The sequence below is a fragment of the Zerene cesonia genome, chromosome 4 (genome assembly GCF_012273895.1).
Source record: "Zerene cesonia ecotype Mississippi chromosome 4, Zerene_cesonia_1.1, whole genome shotgun sequence".
NCBI classification, from domain to species: domain Eukaryota; kingdom Metazoa; phylum Arthropoda; class Insecta; order Lepidoptera; family Pieridae; genus Zerene; species Zerene cesonia.
In genome coordinates, this window is record NC_052105.1 from 6,322,266 (window position 1) to 6,343,596 (window position 21,331).

The 21,331-nt window shown below is 32.3% G+C and overlaps 3 protein-coding genes and 1 long non-coding RNA gene across 4 annotated transcripts; all 4 read left to right on the forward strand.

Moving 5' to 3' along the window:
- The first annotated feature begins 7,623 nt into the window (after positions 1-7,623).
- LOC119839804 (carbonyl reductase [NADPH] 1-like) lies at positions 7,624-8,514 on the forward strand. Its single transcript, XM_038366245.1, has one exon. It carries the CDS (start codon positions 7,624-7,626, stop codon positions 8,512-8,514), a length of 891 nt encoding a protein of 296 aa, XP_038222173.1.
- Positions 8,515-9,601: 1,087 nt separating this feature from the next.
- Positions 9,602-10,504, forward strand: LOC119839805 (carbonyl reductase [NADPH] 1-like). The gene has a single exon (XM_038366246.1). It carries the CDS (start codon positions 9,602-9,604, stop codon positions 10,502-10,504), a length of 903 nt encoding a protein of 300 aa, XP_038222174.1.
- Positions 10,505-12,392: 1,888 nt separating this feature from the next.
- On the forward strand, positions 12,393-13,289 carry LOC119839806 (carbonyl reductase [NADPH] 1-like). Its single transcript, XM_038366247.1, has one exon. It carries the CDS (start codon positions 12,393-12,395, stop codon positions 13,287-13,289), a length of 897 nt encoding a protein of 298 aa, XP_038222175.1.
- Positions 13,290-20,550: 7,261 nt separating this feature from the next.
- Positions 20,551-21,045, forward strand: LOC119839611. The gene is made up of 2 exons (XR_005288266.1): positions 20,551-20,818; positions 21,015-21,045. It is a non-coding gene; the product is annotated as an uncharacterized LOC119839611 (long non-coding RNA).
- The last annotated feature ends 286 nt before the right edge of the window (positions 21,046-21,331 follow it).

The window sequence follows — 21,331 nt, forward strand, 5'->3', positions numbered from 1 at the left end:
GTGGTTTACACAGTGTCACAGTATATATTTAACATGTACATTTTCTTTACAAAAAGAAAAAAATGTAGAAATTAAAAACTTTTTAACGGATTTGAAACGCGATATTAACCGCGATTTTTTCATTAAATTATTAAACCAACGTTTCGAACACTTTACTAATTTCTAAAGTTTTTAATTTCTAAATGTAGGAAATACTAAGAAAAAAATTGTTAGTGAATCGGCTACTCATGAAGAATGTAATAATAAATTTTGGCGTATTTTATATAAAGTGATGAAAAAAGTAAAAGAATATTAAATTGCAAACATTAATAATAATTGCACAACATATACCAACAGACACTAGTCCTCTCTATTTATCTTAAATGTAATTTTTTTTTTTGTAACTATAGTAGTAAGTTTGAGGAAATAATAGCTACGGTTAAAAGCACTTTCTAGTTAACCAAATTCCATGATTAAAATAAGGAACAATTATACTTAAAATATTGGTAACTACAATTTGTTCTCACTTTATAAAACCTTAAAGTCACAAAACATTATGTGCAAATAACATCAAATGCCAACAGAGAATTATTCTAACAAAAAAACACTCAAGAACGTTTAGAGTTAATATATTTTCACTCTCCAAATCCCCTCATAAACTCGCCACAATATACTTTCACCGACCCCAACCAATTGTTTCAACCGAGGTATACACTGAAACTGCACCTTTGATTTACAAATATTATATCGTACATGGGACCATAACAACATAACACGTCAGTGGCAAGAGGCCAAAGGTTGGCATCAGCTGGCGGACTCACATTTATTTATTATTAATAGAGACCACGCAATATAATATTCATGTACCTATGCAAATACAAGCCAGAGGTTTATAGCTCATGATTTTATGTGTAATTAATAGTCCCACGCACAATCTGCCGCGTACAAACCGTCAATATCAAAACCTGAATATTTAAAGTCGTGGAATAGTATGTAATTTTCCTTTGTGCCATATGCGTATCATATATTGAAAACGGTAAAGGATCGATCCGACATCGATTTTAAGAAATACTAGAGTGTTTAGATTTCACTTAAACAGAAACTTAAATTAAGAGAAAAAAAATTGAACACAAGACGTCATTCGAAATCGCATCATTCATCAATTTTTATATCATAAATTATATCTACATATACTTACTATGCGTGTGTAATATCTTACATATCCGCCTGGCTAGACAGATACAGAACTAAAACTTAACTCATCCAATTTCAAATTAAAATGGTATAATGTATCTGCATCTTGTCCTATGAATTGTTATTTAATACTTAGCGTATAGGGTATAAACTAATCACAACCACTGAGCGGATTTTGATGAAATTTGGTATGCAGACAGAGTATAAGCTGACTTGAGTGATAGATTATTTTTATCTCGATTAAATGCTCCCTTGGGATAAAACATGAATTTTGATATCCGGGCGGAGCCGGGACGAGCGTCTAGTTATATAGTAAAAACCTAAAATACCTTATTCCCAACATGGTGTTATGTACGAGAGTTATTTATAATTACGTATTTTTACACTTAACGATAATTATTACCTACTGGGGCAATTTTTTCGCAATTTAGTCGCAAAACTCACGGGGACGTGAGGGCGAAGCTTTGTAAGGCTGTGTGCAGAATAAAATTAAAAAATATCTTAGCAAATATCATATTAGGCATGAATAGCTTATAAGTCGATTTCAAATCTTGTTTATTGAAATATTATTAATTATTTTCAATATACGTAATATTGTAATTCATAATATGGCTTTAGTATTTGTTATTGTATAAAACGAAAAGGATGCAGTTGGCTGCTATTGTATTTTAATGGTTTCATAATTAATTGTATCATAATGCTATTTTTGGCAGAACGTTGTCCATAAAAATTGCGTAAATTGAAGTTAAAATTATGTTTTAATAACAACTTAATACATATTTAATATGTATGTATGCATTATTTAATACAGATATATATTTACCTACCCAAGCCAACGAATTCAAATATATATTAGTAAAATAAAGTCTCTATATGAAACCACCCTAAACGAAAAAGATTGTTTTAAACGTCATTTGCAGGATACCTTAGCAACTCTTACACTATCACATAATTGACCCTCGCAAGCAATGGTTTATATTCACACTATAGATACAGGTTAAGACAATTTTAACTTATTTGATAATAATTGTTTACCACAAATATTTTCAGACAGACACTACACTACAGTTCGAATCAAATAACAACTATTTCTTATTAAACACAAAATTAATCACGTCACTTGAAAACCCACGAAGTTATCTAATAACATAATCAAAAAAAATGTAGCTGCATTAAGAACCTCCTTGGTATATGGAAACATTGGTTAAAAAAATAAAAAAATATAAAAAAATGGGCGCGGAGCGCTCGTTACCATAGCAACCGAATTTCTTTTACTCATTATATTTCATGTGTTTGGACGAATATTACTTTATACTTTACCATAGAGGTATATCACCTTATACTTTATTATTTACTTTAATCTATAAAAATAAATACAACAAATATCTAAATTAGCTACTTCTTAAGCACCAATAAAATACTCAAGTATTGAACTGGAAGTAAACTACAAGGAAAACATGATTTTCCCAACTAGTAAGAAAATTGTTAATAAGTTTAAAATCATTAGCATTTCTTGGAAACTTATTACCGGGCTATTTACTTCGAATTAAAGCCATTTAAATTAGGTGTCTGCATTTTGTTTTGCTTATTCAAGAGTTTAATAGTTTTAACTCATCAGTTAATTGGTCAGGTCTAAGCTCTGGAGAGAAGCCAAAGCGGCGCTTGTAATAGTGAAATAAATTACACATTTATTTATGGGGCTTGTATTAAAAAAGCTATTGCCAGTCAGCTAAAAATACCTACTAATGTCAGGAAACTGGTAAATATAATAAATTAAATATCGAAACATATGTACGTACATTGTTACGATGATATTTTAATACTTTTTACACCTAATATTTATCCTTTACCTGAGGGGTTGCCTCGAAGAAGTAATAAGGCCGCCCCATTATACATTATCTTTAACTATTGTTTATATTTTCTTTTTCTTTTTTCTTCTTCCTATAATTAATGTGTAATAAAAGTGTTAAAATAAATAAATACATCTTATAATATTTTAGCTGTTAACGATTTTCGCCTAATATAAAACATTAATGAACTAGTCATGGGATGTAGTGGTTGCTAACCATCCCGACCCTCCAGCTCAGTAGTACCGCAGTATTAATAATAAACATAACAAAATATGATTTAAACTTATGCCCATATAAGGAATAACACGTCATCTATAAATAATAATATAAAGCTGAAGAGTTTGTTTGAACGCGCTAATCCCAGGAACTATTTATTGGTTATAATTGAAAAATAACTTTCGCATTAAATAGTCCTTTATTAAGGGAGACTATAGGTTATATAACATCATGTAAGACATGTGTATATCTGCGGGGTAGGATAAAGCATAAATAATGTAAATGTCGTTTATATAAATAAAATGATCAATACTTAAACTTTCGTCGTATGATACAAATCAGATAGCGTTTAATCTCAACACACGGACAGCAAGATTTTATCGCTGACACCAATTATTAATAGCCATGGCTTCAGCGGACTTACCTCTGTTACATAGTGGCTTAAGACCCATCTCACTTATAAAACCCTTTTTAATTACTCGAACAAGGATTTAGAGTTAGATTACAAAATAAATTTATATCTACTTTCCCAACGAATTGTTCAAAGTAAAGCATTGCCGGAAGGCATCGCGTGATTCGGTTTAGCAGCTAATTTTCTATTTTAAGCCTTATATTTTAATTGTTTGAATTTAATTTCGTGCGCGGGCAGGATCAGCGTTACTTCGTTCAATTTGCCCTTATCGCGATGTTTACAAACGTTACAAGATTATCAAACGCTTTGATGAATAATTGTTACCTTAACATCGGCCATACCAACAATTTGTTTGTAATTGTTAGATATTAAATTTCAAGTGGCGATTGGCGTATAGATTGGCAGTATCGTTGAAATATAATTTTATGTCGCTTCCCGCGTCTGTCCCTATATATGCTAAGATCTTTAAAACTACACGACGGAATTTGGTTTGTATTATAACATCTTTAAAAGTACTTCAAATTTAGCGAATGCGAAGCCGCGGTCAAAAGCTAGTATATTATAAGGTTTTTATTGAATCATATGAACCGTTCCCAACATACAATAAATAGGAAATAATAGAACAAAGGTTTAGGGTGAATGCTACGAACACTCAAAGTTTTCCAAGAAATAGAAGTACATCATGCTTTTATATCGTAAATAATCTATAGTAGATAATATTTAAGATTTTATTTGTAACTAGTATAAAAGGATAATATAAAAAGGCTTAAAAGTCAGCATAAAATATTTACTTTATCCTTAAATTTTATAGGGAATCTCTAATTATCAGAATGTCGACGCTGTATATCGATCGCGTAATCCTTAGCGACGGGACTTCATAATGTTGAATTATTTGAGAGGAATCTCTTAGCTATGAACTATTAACCGCTAGTCCGTTTCTAGTAAACTATATTATGTTCTAGCTTTGCGCCCGCGGTTTCGCCGTAATGAAAGGGAGAGATAGACAGCCCCGGCGCTTACCCCGCATAGTTCTTGTGACCGTGGGATTTTCGGGATTAAAAGTATCGTATGTCCTTTCTTTGGTCTCAAACTATCTCTGTGCAAAACTTCATCCAAATTGGTTTTGTCTTTCTTGAGTTACAATTATTGTAGGTATCAGGACTTTCTTTCATATAAAAGATAGATTATGACACGGTGTAGGTATATTAATACAATATATTGATATAGTCACACTAATATTATAAATGTGAACGTTTGTTTTGATTTTTATCCGTCAATCACGCTGAAACTACTGAACGGATTTTGATGAAATTTAGTATATATACAGGGTATGAGCTGACTTGGGTGATTGGATACTTTTTATCCCCATTAAATACTGCCTTGGGATAAAACAGGAATCTTGATATCCGGGAAGAGCCGGTGCGAGAATCTAGTACGTGTGAAACGGTCTTTATTTTTTTTTGACAAGCTTGTATTATGTTATCTGTACTAAAATTAAAAAACATCTGCGCTACCATGGCAACCAAGAATGTTATTTATCCACACTCAAATATCAAGTTACGACGATTGAAATGTGAATGCGATCCCTATTCAATAAATTTTAAAACAGTCTCGTATAAAAAGAAATTATAGAAAATATATTATTTACAGTTCGTAACTCTGACCTGACGTAAGATATGAAGTTAGCGCTGCACAGATAATAAATATCAGAGAACGTTTTAAAATAATTTGAACGCTTGATATCTTGATTTACGAGTATCTATTGTTTTATCTGTTGTGGATAGAATGTTGTATTCCCAATAGATATCTATTATAATTGTTTATTTTATGTTGCTTTTGTACTGTTATTGAATAACGTCTTATATGCTTCTTATAAATGCTTTATGAATGCTATAAATCAGACGTCACTAATTTCTGATTATATTACACGCTTTTTATTAGCTTCACCTGTATGTTTGTTTGTATGTTTGTTTGTATGTTTGTTTGTAACCGACTTCTTTGGGCGCGATTTTGACCCACTTCAAACGGCCAGATTTCGTTCAAACTTTGTAGATTTATTGAGGACCGATGACAATACACTAATTTGATAAAATTATTCCATTTTTCAATTTGCAAAATATGATTTTTGTTAAAGCGTGTTTTTTAGTTTTTTCAAACTATTATTTATTTTAGGAAAAATATTCATTGAACACAAATAAATTCCGAGTAGGTATATGTTATCAATAAGGTCATATCATATCTTACAATGGATCTTATTGTGCAAAACATATTTTAATATTAACATATGTAATTATTTCATTATATATCAAATACTATAATAAATGTAATTAAATATTTAAATATCAAAATGTATGTGATATCTCAATGCTGTTACATTCAATTGTAATCAATCTATTGAACCTTCTACGAATCCCCCAGCGATAGAATATATATTGCATCATATAAAATACTTTTGAAATGAAAAATTGCATCTATCTAAATACTAGTAAATTCAAAATCTTTCCTATCCTACTTATATTGTAAACGTGGAAGTTTGTAAGTGTGAATCAATAAATGGATGTATGGATCTTGATGAAATCTGCATGAAATTTGGCACCGAAACAGATTATAGTCTGCTTTAAGACATAGGCATTTTAACCGGGTACCACGCAAGTAAAGCCACAGATTCCAGCTAACAAGACATATTATGTATATTAAATGTGGTAAGATAAATAAAAAAAACGAGGCACTTAAAATCCGCCTCTAAATTTTATTACTCTGTCTACATTCAACACGCCCGATTAAACTTTGCTCCAGCTGATGCGATTTGTTATTTAAATAACCTTAGATGTAGAACTCAACGTTTTATACTTTTAACCGACTGCGAGAAAAAGAACATGGAATTTAATTTAATGTATTTTGCATAAAAAATACGTCCTATCACTTGTGAGGTAGTGGACGAATACATAACATGCTAATTTCTCAATTTCCTTACCTAATAAATACAAACATTTGATGATTTTAAGTTCACTATATCAACATCATCATAATCAGCTCATCCAGTTGTAATGCCATATATGATATACAATGTTCCATATCTGTACAAGAAAACACATCAAATAGTATAGAAGTTATAGTTTTAATAACTAGATGGACGGAGATTTTAAATTTAAACTCTGTAACTAGCGGTCCGCCCCGTTTTCATCCGTGATACATATATAGCATGTAGCCTTAATTAATAAATGGGCTATCAAATACTGAAACAATTTTTCAAATCGGACCAGTAAACAGTAAACCACCACAAATACTAAAACAATTTTTCAAATCGGACCAGTAAACAGTAACAGTAAACTCTTTAGCTTTATAATGTTAGTATAGTTAAACTCAGTCAGCCTTTTTTACTTACATCAGCAACTATTAAAGACAATCCAATCAAAGTTGGATTAGCCGTTTCGGAAATATGCCTCTGCACAGAGATGAAGACGGATAGAAATTTCATTTCAGACTAAGGCTAAGATAAATATACCTTTATTTTCGCAAATAGTTACAATTATTGATGTTATGAATTGATGCCCAAGCTTATCATAAAAAAACGTTACTTTAAATATCCTTCAAAATAACTTTACAACAAGAACTACCAGTTCGCCCCGTCTTTGTCCGTGGTACATATATATCCTATAGCTCTTAGGAATCACGTACAAATCTAACGGTGATTGAATTTTCGAAATCGATCCACTAGATCCCGATATTAACGCGATCAAACGAACAAACGTCTGTTTGCTTTGTATTATAAGTGTATAATTATGAATTATCTTCACCAAAAAAAAACGGTTCAACAATCACATTTCCGTTATATACATACATTTTGATAACAGTAAAATAAACATCGTTAATGCTGTAACTGTCATTACTTATATTGATATGCGTTTTATCATCTACGGCTTATGAAGATTGAAATAAAGTCACTTTAATATTGAATGTGCTGCAGTAAACATGGCTGATAAAATTGCCATAGTAACTGGCTCCAACAAGGGTGTCGGCTTCGGTACGGTTAAAGAATTGTGCAAGAGAGGAGTTGGTGTCGTTTACTTAACTTCAAGAGACATCAACCGCGGTAAAGAAGCTATAGAAATTTTAGAAAAAGAAAATCTCCATCCCCAATTTCATCAACTAGACGTGAGTAATGAAGAAAGTGTTAAAGCTTTCGCCCAATACATCAAAGAGAAACACAATGGACTAGATATTCTGATTAACAACGCTGGCCTACTTGATCCTGATTTTTATAAAATTAACTATGAAGATGCAAAAAGAGTAATTGACACCAATTACTATGGAGTTTTATTAATGCAAAAGTACTTCTTTCCACTTTTGAAGGAAAATGGACGAGTCATAAACGTATCTAGCTCTTGGGGCCATATAACGAATATAAAAAATTCATATTGGATTCAACGTCTTACTAAAGAAAACATAAGCCTAGAAGACACCGATGCATTTATTAACTGGTTCTTGGATTCTATAAAGAACGGAACAGTGAAAGAAGAGGATTTCGTTTCTTACACTGTTCTTGCATATAGAGTCTCAAAGGTAGCACTGTGTGCTCTCACTAGAATCCAACAAAAACAAGCCGGGAAGAATATTTCAATTAATTCCCTTCATCCTGGGTTTGTTCGTACAAATATGACAAAAGGGGCAGGTGATATGTCTGCAGAAGATGCTGGTATCACCCCTGTATATTTAGCCCTTGATATTGATCAGTCTGTGAAAGGCAAGTATATTTGGTTTGACAAAACTGAAGTGAACTGGGCAGATGCTAGTCTAAACTTTTTAGAACCATTTGAATATTTCGAAAAGTGCATTGAAGATGCAGCTAAAAACAAATACTAAGGATCATTAACATTCTTGGGGTTAATCAATATGTTTGTGTTTAACAAATCTTAAAAACAAAAATTAAAAAAATCAATGATGAAATGTATAGTTGTGTCTATAATGACAGATTTATTTTGCATCCTCAGTGTTTCTAAAAATAACTAATATTATATACATACTATATTAATTGTATTATAAATACACCAACCAATAAAATGTATAACAAAACATGTGTTTTATGTACCCTAATTGTGTCATTATAATAAATCCTATATTAGATTTCTCGTGTTGAGGTTAAATAAAAATAAAGATAATTCAAAATGACCTTATGTGGATAATCGTCAAAGTAAAGTTATATCAATTAAGTATCTTTAGACTATCGTATAAGAATACAACGTGGTTATCGAGATTATCTTTTTTATTCAATGTGCATTGCACAATTAAAGCATAAACGCAGTGATAATATTGCAGATAAGATAAAATAGTATCTCTGTCAAAAAATTAAATACCCAAAACGAAGAGGAATCTTAAAAATAATAAGAAATAACTAGTTTGTTGCTATAAGAAATTCACTAAATGCAATATAAGGTGACAATGCGAATAGTAAATGGTGTTGTAATACTTACTTCCTACTAATATTATAAATGCGAAAGTTTATAAGGATGTGTGTGTGTTTGCTGCTCTTTCACGCAAAAACTACTGAACCGATTACAATGAAATTTGGTGCGTAGACAGCTTGACAACTAGAATAACATATAGGCAACTTTTTACACTGATATTCTTAGGGATACGGACTTACGAGGATAAAACCGCGGGGCGCAGCTAGTTTGTTAATAAAGTTAGTCGTCATTTCAAACTAATTTAGAAATTAAGACCCTCTATAGTTCTTGGCCTTGGTTGGACGTAGATCAAACAAAACGTTTATTACATTTACGTTGTGGTCAATAGTCATATTTGCCCAATGTAAGTACACATTGATAACAGCTAAATAAACTTCATTAATAATATCAATGTGCATAAGGGATTGCGATATTATTCTTATCGTCTGTTGATTATAAAACAAAACGTTTTTAGGCAATTTAAGATAGAAAGCCGTGCAGTGAACATGGCTGATAAAATTGCTGTCGTAACTGGCTCTAATAAAGGTGTCGGCTTCGGTATTGTTAAAGAATTGTGTAAAAGGGGAGTTGGTGTCGTTTACTTGACTTCAAGAGACATCAACCGCGGTAAAGAAGCTATAGAAATTTTAGAAAAAGAAAACCTCCATCCCAAATTCCATCAACTTGATGTAAGTAATGAAGAAAGTGTTAAAGCTTTTGCCCAATACATCAAGGAGAAACACAATGGCCTAGATATTCTGATTAATAACGCTGGCCTAACTGCATCTGACCTTCGTAAAACAACATATGAAGATGCAAAAAGAGTTATAGATACGAATTACTATGGAGTATTATTAATGCAAAAGTATTTCTTTCCAATTATTAATGAAAATGGACGAGTTATAAATGTGTCTAGCGTCTGGGGCCACATAACGAATATAAAAAATTCATATTGGGTTCAACAACTTACTAAAGAAAACGCAAGCGTTGATGATGTTAATGCATTTGTGACATGGTTCCTGGATTCTGTAAAAAACGGGACAGTCAAAGAAGAAGATTTCATTTCTTATACCGTTCCTGCGTACAGAGTATCAAAGGTAGCACTGTGTGCTCTTACAAGAATACAACAAAAAGAGATTGGCAAAAACATTTCAGTTAATTCCGTTCACCCTGGATTTGTGCGTACGAAAATGACTAACGGAGCTGGGGATATGTCAATAGAAGATGCTAGTATTATACCTGTGAACCTAGCTCTTGATGTTAATCAGTCTGTGAAGGGTAAGTTTATATGGTTTGATGGAACTGAAGTCGATTGGGCAGATACTAATCTCGACATAATTTACCCGTTTGAACTCTTCGAAAAGCATTATGAAGATGCAGCTAGAAATAATAATTTGCAGGAGCGTTAACGTTACTTTTTCAGGCGTACCAATGAATGTGTAAAAATTCAAATGGATATTTATTAGTTTAGAATTTTTTTATGGTAATTATATCATTTGCAATGGTTTATTTCGTAATTATATTATTTGTTCTATAAAGTTCTCCCTTGATATAAGTAATTACTTGTACACAACAGTATTTAATTAGTATTAATATTATAACTATTAAACTATGTAACATATTTCATGAGTTTCATTTACCTGCATATTTAACTTCGCGGGACTTCATCTTGACTTTCCGTTTTGTGTCAAATGAAAATAAATATACTTAATCCTTTTTTTTTAGTGGAGTAATATAGCATAGTGTGTGTGTTCCGTCGAGCCGCTTCGGTTACGGGGCCAGGAGAGCTGGTTAGTATACGCCCGCGACCAAACATTAATTCCCTGTAGTGGACACATAACAGATGGGCTGATAATGATGATGATAAAGGTTATATATATGTATCCAACAGAACCCCTTGCCATGCTAAATTACTGCGTTTTCTTGACCACCAGATGACCTGGAGGACATCGTTGCTTTAGCACCAAGATTTTTTCATCTTTTGGTGTTCAGTAAAGCACTTTTGCTTGTTTATTCGAAAATATTAGGAAGGAAAATAAAGAATAGGAGCCTCCGGTACCCCGGTACCCCGGTGCGGCTGTTACCGATACTCCGGTACCATACGACAACCGCATTCACATGCTAGTAAATATAACCTATTTTTTTTTAAGTCGGTTGAAAAAATAAAGAAACTGTAATTTATAAGTACTATCTTATTATGAGTGCTAGTTTTAATAAGGTTGTCTCATTATCATACTAATACGTTTTTTATTACATACGAGAAAACATTACTAAAATAATAAATGAAAAAGTGAGTTTTTTCTTTCACGTCCCAACGAAACCATTAGGAGAACAGAGAGTGATATAGCTTACAACTGCGGTCAAACATCCCGTTACCGCGAAAATTTTCTTAGACACGCGAACGAAGCCGCGGCCAACAACTAGTAAAGTCAATTTCAACAATATGTGATAAATATTAAATCAAAAGTTAAATCATTTAATACCAAATTCTATATAAGATAAAGAAATGAATGATATTATGTTATATTTTTATTAGATTAAAGAATGAGAGTATTACATAAAAATAAATACAATTATTTTTATTGCATTCTTCATGACATAAGTATTCGGCTTATCATATAAAAATAAATGTTGTTATCGAGATTACCCTTTCTTGTGCAGCGTGCACTGTATAATAATCATATTTACAGTAATCTCTTTTTGAAACATTGCAGATAAAACATATCTTTACCAAAACTGAATCAATGCAAAATTACTAAATAAGGTGTACTAGATAAAACAACTGAAAAAAAAGGTAAATTAAATACTTTAATAGGTACATTATTCTACAATTTAAATCTAAAAGGAAAGTCACTTATTAATAGTTTAGTAACTATAATATAATATTGGATCTTTTCTTAATTATTGTTAACGATTAAGTGTTGCCCTATTATTAAAATATGAAAGAAATAGAAAGTTTACTATTGTAAAAACTTAGAAAGAAGAGAATTTTATGCTACTAAGAAAACACTTTTGAGATATTTGACCATTTGAAAAAAAAAATCACTGCATGTTACAAACCTACGTAGCCTTTAAGAACATCGGTTATAAAAATATTATCGGTTATAAAATGAGCATCGTAGTCATATTTATAATAATCACCTTTGTGTTGTCTTATTACACATGATAAGAATTAAAAAACTTAATTAATATGATCGTTACGTAAATGTCAGGTTTCTGATATGAGTCTTATCTACTGTTGCTTATAAAAACTGCAAAGTTTTCTGCCAATTGAATTTGCAGAGCCGTGCAGTAAACATGGCTGATAAAATTGCTGTTGTAACTGGCTCTAATAAAGGTATCGGCTTCGGTATTGTTAAAGAATTGTGCAAAAGGGGAGTTGGTGTTGTTTATTTGACATCAAGAGATGTGAACCGCGGCAAAGAAGCTGTGGGAATCTTGGAAAAGGAAAATCTACATCCCAAATTTCATCAACTCGACGTAAGTAATGAAGAAAGTGTTAAAGCATTCGCCGAATATATAAAGAAGAAGTATAATGGACTAGATATTCTGATTAATAATGCCGGCCTACTTGATTCCGACTATCACAAACCCAATTATGAGGATGCAAAAAAAGTAATTGATACTAATTTTTATGGAGTTTTGTTAATGCAAAAGTATTTCTTTCCAATTATTAATGAAAATGGACGAGTTATAAATGTATCTAGTGACTGGGGTCATATAACGAATTTAAAGAATTCACATTGGATACAACGACTCACTAATAAAAACGTAAGTGTTGAAGATGTCAATGCCTTTGTAACATGGTTCCTGGATTCAGTCAAGAATGGCACAGTAAAGGGAGAGGATTTCGTATCTTACAATGTACTCGCATACAGAGTGTCAAAAGTTGCACTGTGTGCTCTGACTCGTATCCAACAAAAGGAAGTCGGAAGAAATATTTCAGTAAATTCCCTTAACCCGGGCTTTGTTCGAACAAATATGACTAAAGGAGCTGGTGATATGACTGTAGATGAAGCTGGTATCACTCCCGCATATTTAGCTCTGGATATTGATCAGTCTGTAAAAGGCAAGTATTTCTGGTTTGATAAGACTGAAGTCGATTGGACAGATACTAGCCTTGACATACTTGATACATTTGATGACTTCGAAAAACGTGTTGAAGATGCTGTCAAATGTAATGTTAAAGTTTAATGTCGCCTATTCCTAACATGATTGATTTGATTACCAATTTGAGGTTGAGGTTTTTGAGTAAAAGTTGATTATTGAATTAGACCCTTTCCCATTTTTGTGTTCGTAATAATGTGTCAAAACTGAATAATTCTAATTAAAGAATAAATCTGATTGTTGTATTTAATGTCATGCTCTATGCATAAATACTGACAATATTTATACATAAAGCATGGGCCACCCATAAGACTATAGTGCACCTGGTTGTGAAATTTATAATTTTTGAATCTTTTATACGTATAATTATAATACGTAAAATTCAGCTAGTAGGCAAATTAAATAATACTGTATACTTCACATAATTTAATTTATTACAATGTTTTATAATTATGTACATTTATGTTAAATTTTACAAAATAAACGTTGGTAAAAAAATTGATCGTAATAGAATAGTGTATTTATGCTATTCTTCATAGTTAATGTTCTTAATTTAAAAAAAGTTGAGATCTTCGATAGATATGCAACAGCACTAAATAATATTTTTGTTTCGTTATTACTTACCTACATAACAAAAAGATTTCTAAAGAAATAGATTCGACAGCCACTTAACGAAGACAATTCCGGCTGCACAGTTATAAGACGGCATGAAGAACAAAATTATTTTTCGACCGAGAAAAATTTCACGTCGAAAACTCTATTCAAAGCGGGCATTGCAACAAAATGTAAAAGCCCGTAGAATGGTCGAATTAATATAAGTTAAATCACATTTTTTCGCTGAATAAACGTTTCTACAGCACAATAAATGTTCAGAGGCAAACGAAATTGGCTGTCCTGTAAGCGGAATAGATTGGTGCACTTAGAAAGGTACCATGGAAGTCTTTTAGATCTTATTCAAACGGCGTAGGCGCTATTTTTGCGTGACACGACTTGAAATGGTCAAGTTTATTGTTGCAAATGCATAATGGCCTGTAACTAAGAGGGTAGTTTCCGACTGATTGTAGAAATGTAAGTTTGGAGTGTTTGCTCAAGATATACAGCTCGTTTTGGTTATATGTTGCATAAAATTGCTTTTATTATTGGTCTTATCAATGATAAAAGTTGTTTGAACGTGTAATTTTTATGGAATAGCACACATCGTTTTGATTGCATTGCAAAAGAAGACTTAAATATTTGATTATTTACAAAACCTTATCTACCGATACAAAACCTTAGCTTGCGATGTATTGGAACATTTTATTAATTCTAATTTAAGTGTTAAAATAATAAAACCTATAGGCACCAAACCACAGCACTTATTTGCTTTCCATACACAGTTTATTGAAGTTAGTATCTCCCCAAGCTCTTTAAAGTGAATTCGCTTCTGAAAGACATTTCAATGTTCAGTTATTTTCTTGGTAACATATTCCATGGGCGGTGCTGGTCGTTTACCATAAGGCGACTCACCTGATCCTTTGAAAAGTATGTCATAAAAAGTTAACCTGCTAATAATTAAGATTCTTATTTCTACAAAATTGCTTTGGACGTGTCTGCAAGATTCTTGTAAATAGCTCACCTCGGCTCCCTTCTCAAATGTTTTTTTTTTAAGTTATTATCTAAGCAAAGATAAATTCAACTAACCAATCATCAAAATCCGTTCAGCCGTTCATGTTGAACATAAGCTAATAGGAGTCATGTTTTTATATTCGCGATATATATATAAAAAATGTTAGATTATTTTGTAACATCAAATAATAATTATTGATATGGGAGCCTTCGAAAATTCAAATTATAGTACAGAAGCCCATGGCGTTCAAGGGAAAAAGAAATATCTATAAAGTAGAATTTGGTTTCAATATATAGTGCTTAACTAATCATCACTATATCTATATATATAAAATTCTCGTGTCACAGTTTTCGTTGCCAAACTCCTCCGAAACGGCTTGACCGATTCCTCTGAAATTTGGTAAGCATATTGGGTAGGTCTGAGAATCGGCCAACATCTATTTTTTATCCCGATATTCCTACGGGATACGGACTTACGCGGGTGAAACCGCGGGGCGCAGCTAGTAATATTATAAATACGAAAGTTGGTGAGGATGGATGTACGTGTATGTGTATGTTTGTTACTCTTTCACGCAAAAACTACTGAACCGATTACGATGAAATTTGCTACGTAAACAGCTGGACAACTGGAAAAACACATAGGCAACTTTTTATCCCGATATTCCTACGGGATACAGACTTACGCGGGTGAAACCGTGGAGCGCAGTTAGTGGTTTATATCCGAGCCCGACGTAAAATACACTTTATTTCATCTTCATATAATACATTTACTTTATTATACGTCTCAAGATTTCGTAATGAGTAATCTATCGCTTTACAAATAATACAGATAAATAAAGTATGGATAAGTTAACTTTTTCTGCGCCAACATTTAAGTTCCCCCAAATTGTCAAATAGAAATGTACTATGTAAATGATTACATAATATGCACATACATTGCGAGCATCTGCGAAAAGAATACATTACGCAAATTCTGAGATTTTAGCTCGAGAATTGATAAAGTGAATGGAAGTTGAAGCCAGCTATCTATACAAATTGAATAATTAATGTGTCTTTTCTGGGTACTATCCCCGCATTCCTCTGAGGACAGAGAAGGAGGAAGGAGCGGCGCATTTTCAGTCGGCTCCATGTGGCAGAAACCCACGCCAAGCCACTGGACAAACCAAAACAATAAAAATAAACGAAAAAAATTTAAACTCACCCATCTAACTCCCTTTGAATTCCGAATACCATTAATTAACTTAATCAAAACTCATTCAACAAATGTAACGAAACTTAACGCAAGTTCCAAGTGCAAATAATTGTTGTCCGGACAGGAAGACATATTGAATCAATTTGTTTGCACAATTCTAACCCGGGACTGCGTATAAATCACACATCACTATGAAATATTGCCTTCATAAACCAGTCTAAAATGACCCCTCAGTCCTATCATATGAACATAAAATAGAGGCAAATATCCGTGGCCGATGTTTGAATAAAACTGTTCATAGTTCGTTTTATACGAAGTTTATTCAATTATATTTTATAGGCTGTAAAATATGTTTTGTGAATATGAAATTTTATTGAACTGTCTCGTTTAGATGTGTGTGTATATTGGAAGCTTTTTCAATAAATTACACGTATTGGTTGAATGATATTATTTCTATTTGTTGAGCAATGTGATGCGTACGTAATAAGAGAAAAATATTAGTTGGAACAAAAATGAAATAATAACATGTACATACCACCCATTACGGTTCTCAACAATTAGATCGTAAAGCGTGTATATAACCTTAAAATTAATTATAAGGAACGTCAGTAGGTAATTTATTTTAAAAAGGTTCAAAGGTATGCTTAATGCGCGTTAAAAAGTTTACTTATTTGTAGTAAATAAATAATTAATTTCCGATTCTTGTCTTGTCTCATCTAACTTTCTGTTTTCCGTACCTTCGCAGACCAAGAAACCGGTTATCACAATGTCAATTTAATTAAAAGACGTAACAATTTCAACTTAAACCATTGTTTATTAATGTAACATCAGCCATTGATTGACGTAAAGATTTCTTGTCAAAATTCACGTTGCCGATGGGATAAAGGGCCCGGTAGAAGTATCAAAGAATTTTCATTAGGCCAAAGTAGATTTCATTTCCTTTGAACCGATGAGTTTAAAGTTACAACGTTTTAGGCGATATTTGACGAATTTTCATAATCAATCATCTTTACATTTATTTAACGTATAGATTGCCAACTTTTTAATACCTTTTTGATTGTTTTATCGGCATTCATACTCGCGAGAGAAGCATCTTAGTGAACTTTTTAAATGGCAGCGTTTTGATAAAGTCTATGTAATGTTTGAATGGCTTTTGGAAATTTTTATCTTTGACACTTCATAATGGATTAATTATATTGAAAAAGTAAGTTCTGATATTTAATCATAGAAACATTATAAGCGAGTGACTTCCTACTCTTCTAGTAGTAAAAAATCATATCTGTTTCACTCAACATCTGTTAATAATCGAACACTATGAACTATAATGTGTATAACTTATGAACGAGTGTTCAACCGACTTCAAAAAAGGGAGAGGTCCTCAAATCGAATGTAGGTATATTTCTTTTGAGTTACGTACCACAGACTGGGCTGTGTGTGTTTTCGATTTTAATATCATCAAATAAAATGTATTTTTCTATAATTAGGTATATACAGGACTATTTTCCGACAGGTATACATAAACAACACGACAACCGAAACACAGTAAAAATCATAACCAAACAAACTAAATGTACACCAAAATAAATTCAAAGCATCCTCGAACTGAGCGCCGCAACAAAACGATTTGTCTTAGATAGCATCAAGAACTCGCGTCAAGTCGCAAAAAAACAAAGGCAAATGAGACGGAGAAATGGGGATAAACAAAAAACAGAGGGGTCCTTATCGTAAGGATGCGCCCTTTCCCTCCAATGAGTCCCTTTGAACGGCTGATTTCTGAACGTTTATTGAATTCAACTTTAAGAACGGTTACGGCGGAATTCAGAGCGCTCTGACGATATAAAGGAAATTTTATATCAATTAGGGAATGCGAAAATTATTTCTTTGTGTGTATGTTTCTTCTTTTGTGTATTATCGATTGTTTTGTTGGATGTTGATGAATTAAATTTCAATGTTTGGTGTTCTTATTATGCAGATTTATATTGTTACTAGCTGCACCCCGCGGTTTCACCCGCGTAAGTCCGTATCCCGTAGGAATATCGGGATAAAAAGTGCCTATATGTTATTCCAGTTGTTCAACTATGTACTTACCAAATTTCATTGCAATCGGTTCAGTAGTTTTTGCGTGAAAGAGCAACAAACACACACATCCAAACAAACTTTTGCATTTATAATATTAGTAGGATTAAATGATTTCTTTTTTCCAATACCGAAAATTACAACAAAAATGTTGATCACTCTGCGATCGATATCTAATGTGTATACTAACGAATGCAAAAATATCGTCTATTATACTTTAATATTCTTTTATATGCTATCACGAATGTACATTTTACATCCCTCATATCTACTTGTAATAAGAATTAACAACCGTTTACTTGATGGTCGCGCCAATATATATTAACTAGCTGGTGCGCGGTGCGCGGGCTGCAAGCAGCCCGCGTGGATTTTTGTGTGGACCAGTATTATCAAGACTTAATAGATGGTGCGCGGTGCGCGGGCACTAAGCAGCCCGCGGGGCTTTTTGCGTGGACCAGTCTTATCAAGACTTAATAGATGTTGCGCGGTGTGCGGGCTGCAAGCAGCCCGCATTGCTTTTTTCGTAGACCAGCTTTACCAAGACTCATTAAATGGTGCGCGGTGCGCGGGCTGCAAGCAGCCCGCGTGGGTTTTTGTATAGATTAGATTTATCAATAGGGAAGCTGATGCTCGGCGTGCGAAATGCGTTTACGCTGTGTGCGTAGATAAAGAAAATAAGATTACATTGTCGGATCGTTAAAATTACGTAATAGATTCTGTTTTCTGTTCTGTTAGTGTTTTCTTTGACACAGAGCGATTCAATGGTAAGTTTTAAATGTAAGATATATTATTTTGTATTATTGCACCCGTTTGAAGCCGGTTCGCGTCGCTTAAGATTGTAAGCACAACCCGATGATATTTTATTATAGTCTATCTTCTATGCTACAAACGTAAAGTACAACATTCATAACACTATTAGAATACGAAAAATTAAATATAATCAAATAAAAAATATCCTTTACAATAAAGCTCCATCTATCGAGTGTCGTTAAGTACTACCCGTTTAAGTACTGTAGCGTGCAGCGGATGCGCCATTCCAAGTTTACCATTAGTGTTGCCTAAATGTAAATAAAAAACCGCAAGTAAAGGAAACAATTTATTTACGTTGTTACATGTAAAAAGCACAAGGAAAATAATAATATCAAGAGATATTAACAATTTGAACATCATATCATCATACGAAAATATTACATTTTGTGAGATTTAAATAAATATCTAAAAAAAGAGAGATTCTCAATTGTAGATTGTGATTTTAATTATCACTTTTTTTATTTCGGTAAGCGATAAGGAATAGGGAAGGCTTTTGGTTAAATTTAAATCTAATATATAAAATTCTCGTGTCACAGTTTTCGTTGCCATACTCCTCCGAAACGGCTTGACCGATTCCTCTGAAATTTGGTAAGCATATTGGGTAGGTCTGAGAATCGGCCAACATCTATTTTTTATCCCGATATTCCTACGGGATACGGACTTACGCGGGTGAAACCGCGGGGCGCAGCTAGTTAAATATAATACTTTAAATTGGATCAATATTTGTATGATTACATAAGAAATACTATAGTCTTGTAAAATTCTCTCGTTTGAGACGAAAAATTATATTTTCAATAAAATTGACCCAAAATTCTCAGTACGTCAAATTGTCAATGTCATAAATAAATAAACAACAGTGTTCGGAACCGTACGATAATTATCGTACACATACGATAATTTTGTGCCTACGTACGATGTACGATAACATACTATTATCGTACGCAGATTGTACGATAATTTCTATCATGATGCAAAATTTGAGAATTTATACTATTTCACTCATGCGCTGATAGTCTAAATCGAATTAGCATGATTTATTTTGTCCAATTAAGTCTTGGGAAAATACCGGGAAATACAAGTTCTCTATTCCTATTGGTTCTTACGATTCCCTATGCTAAGTTTCACTACTGCCGATACTGTAACTTTATCCAGCGCCTGCTGTATACGCTTTCTTATTGATTAGTATAGCATCTACCAATGCGAACAAAAGAATATAAGTTCGATATTTCGATTATGTATCCAACTTGCATGAGAACAGTGAAATTTTGTCTGAGTGAATTTTACGCTTGGCGCATTTATTGAACTTAAAGTAGAAAGGGAATCAAAAAGTTCAGGGTCTGTGTCACGTGTAAAACGTTTGGATTTCAGTGTTCTGTTGATTTGACAGCGGTGGTTTAAAAAAGATAAACTATAGAGTACTTGCATGCATATCAATATTACAATTTATATGATTTATTTATCTGTAATAGACATTATCCTAAAAAGTACGATAATTTCGTTCCATGTACGATAATTTTACGCCCCGGGGTACGATAGTCGGTCCACTTCAGGTTGCTAACACTGATAAACAATATTGTTATGTCAATGATATGTTTATTTTGAGTTATGACTGTTGAGTAAATTAACTTAAAAAGAATTTATTCTTTAAAAATGTAATACGTACGTACGTTTGTAGTTGTTCAGTAATATTATATAACAGGAAAATGAGTATTTCAAGAGATTTTGATGAGTGTGCGCAATATTGATAAGTTGATTCCAATAAGTAAAAAAATCAAGGAGCTTCTCATATTTCTTCATAATATTCAAAAGAAGAATACAGTCTACGACACACGCTGTGAATAAGCAAGTGAAAACTAATAAAAACAGAAAGTATCAATGGGAAAGAACAAAAGTTGGATTCATTTGAAAGGAATTCCCCAGGGAAATATATAATGTAATACTTCAAATTGTGAAATGATCCTCCCAGAAATGTATTCTAAATGACTTATTTGTGAATGAAAATTTTGCATTATAAAAATGATGAAATTATTACCTAATAATCATTGTTTCATTTTATTTTATTACATATGTATATTTTAAGTAAAAATAAATATAATGTCTCAAAAGTAAATGTATTGAATTCCTTTTAGATTCCTTGCTGCTTCTTGAAACAAAAAAAAACCAGAAAGATAGAAAACTTATTATGGAATCTTGGCTTCCAACGAAGAGGTAGTGCGAACCAATAATATTTTATATGAAAATATAATAAAATAAAACTTATTGATGCTGATAAATATACCTATATCAACCATAAATCTATTGATAACAGTATTAAGGAGCTTGGGTCTTTTAAATAATTCACAGATTTTAAGAAATACAATAAATTTGAGTCGCACAATTATTTCAGTTGTTTTATTTCTGGATGAATCAATAACTTCAATTCATGTTGATGTAACATGGTTCATCA

Bases quoted from the DNA above. Each gene is read 5' to 3' on its own strand.
- LOC119839804 (XM_038366245.1), top strand. From the start codon at position 7,624: ATGGCTGATAAAATTGCCATAGTAACTGGCTCCAACAAGGGTGTCGGC.
- LOC119839805 (XM_038366246.1), top strand. From the start codon at position 9,602: ATGGCTGATAAAATTGCTGTCGTAACTGGCTCTAATAAAGGTGTCGGC.
- LOC119839806 (XM_038366247.1), top strand. From the start codon at position 12,393: ATGGCTGATAAAATTGCTGTTGTAACTGGCTCTAATAAAGGTATCGGC.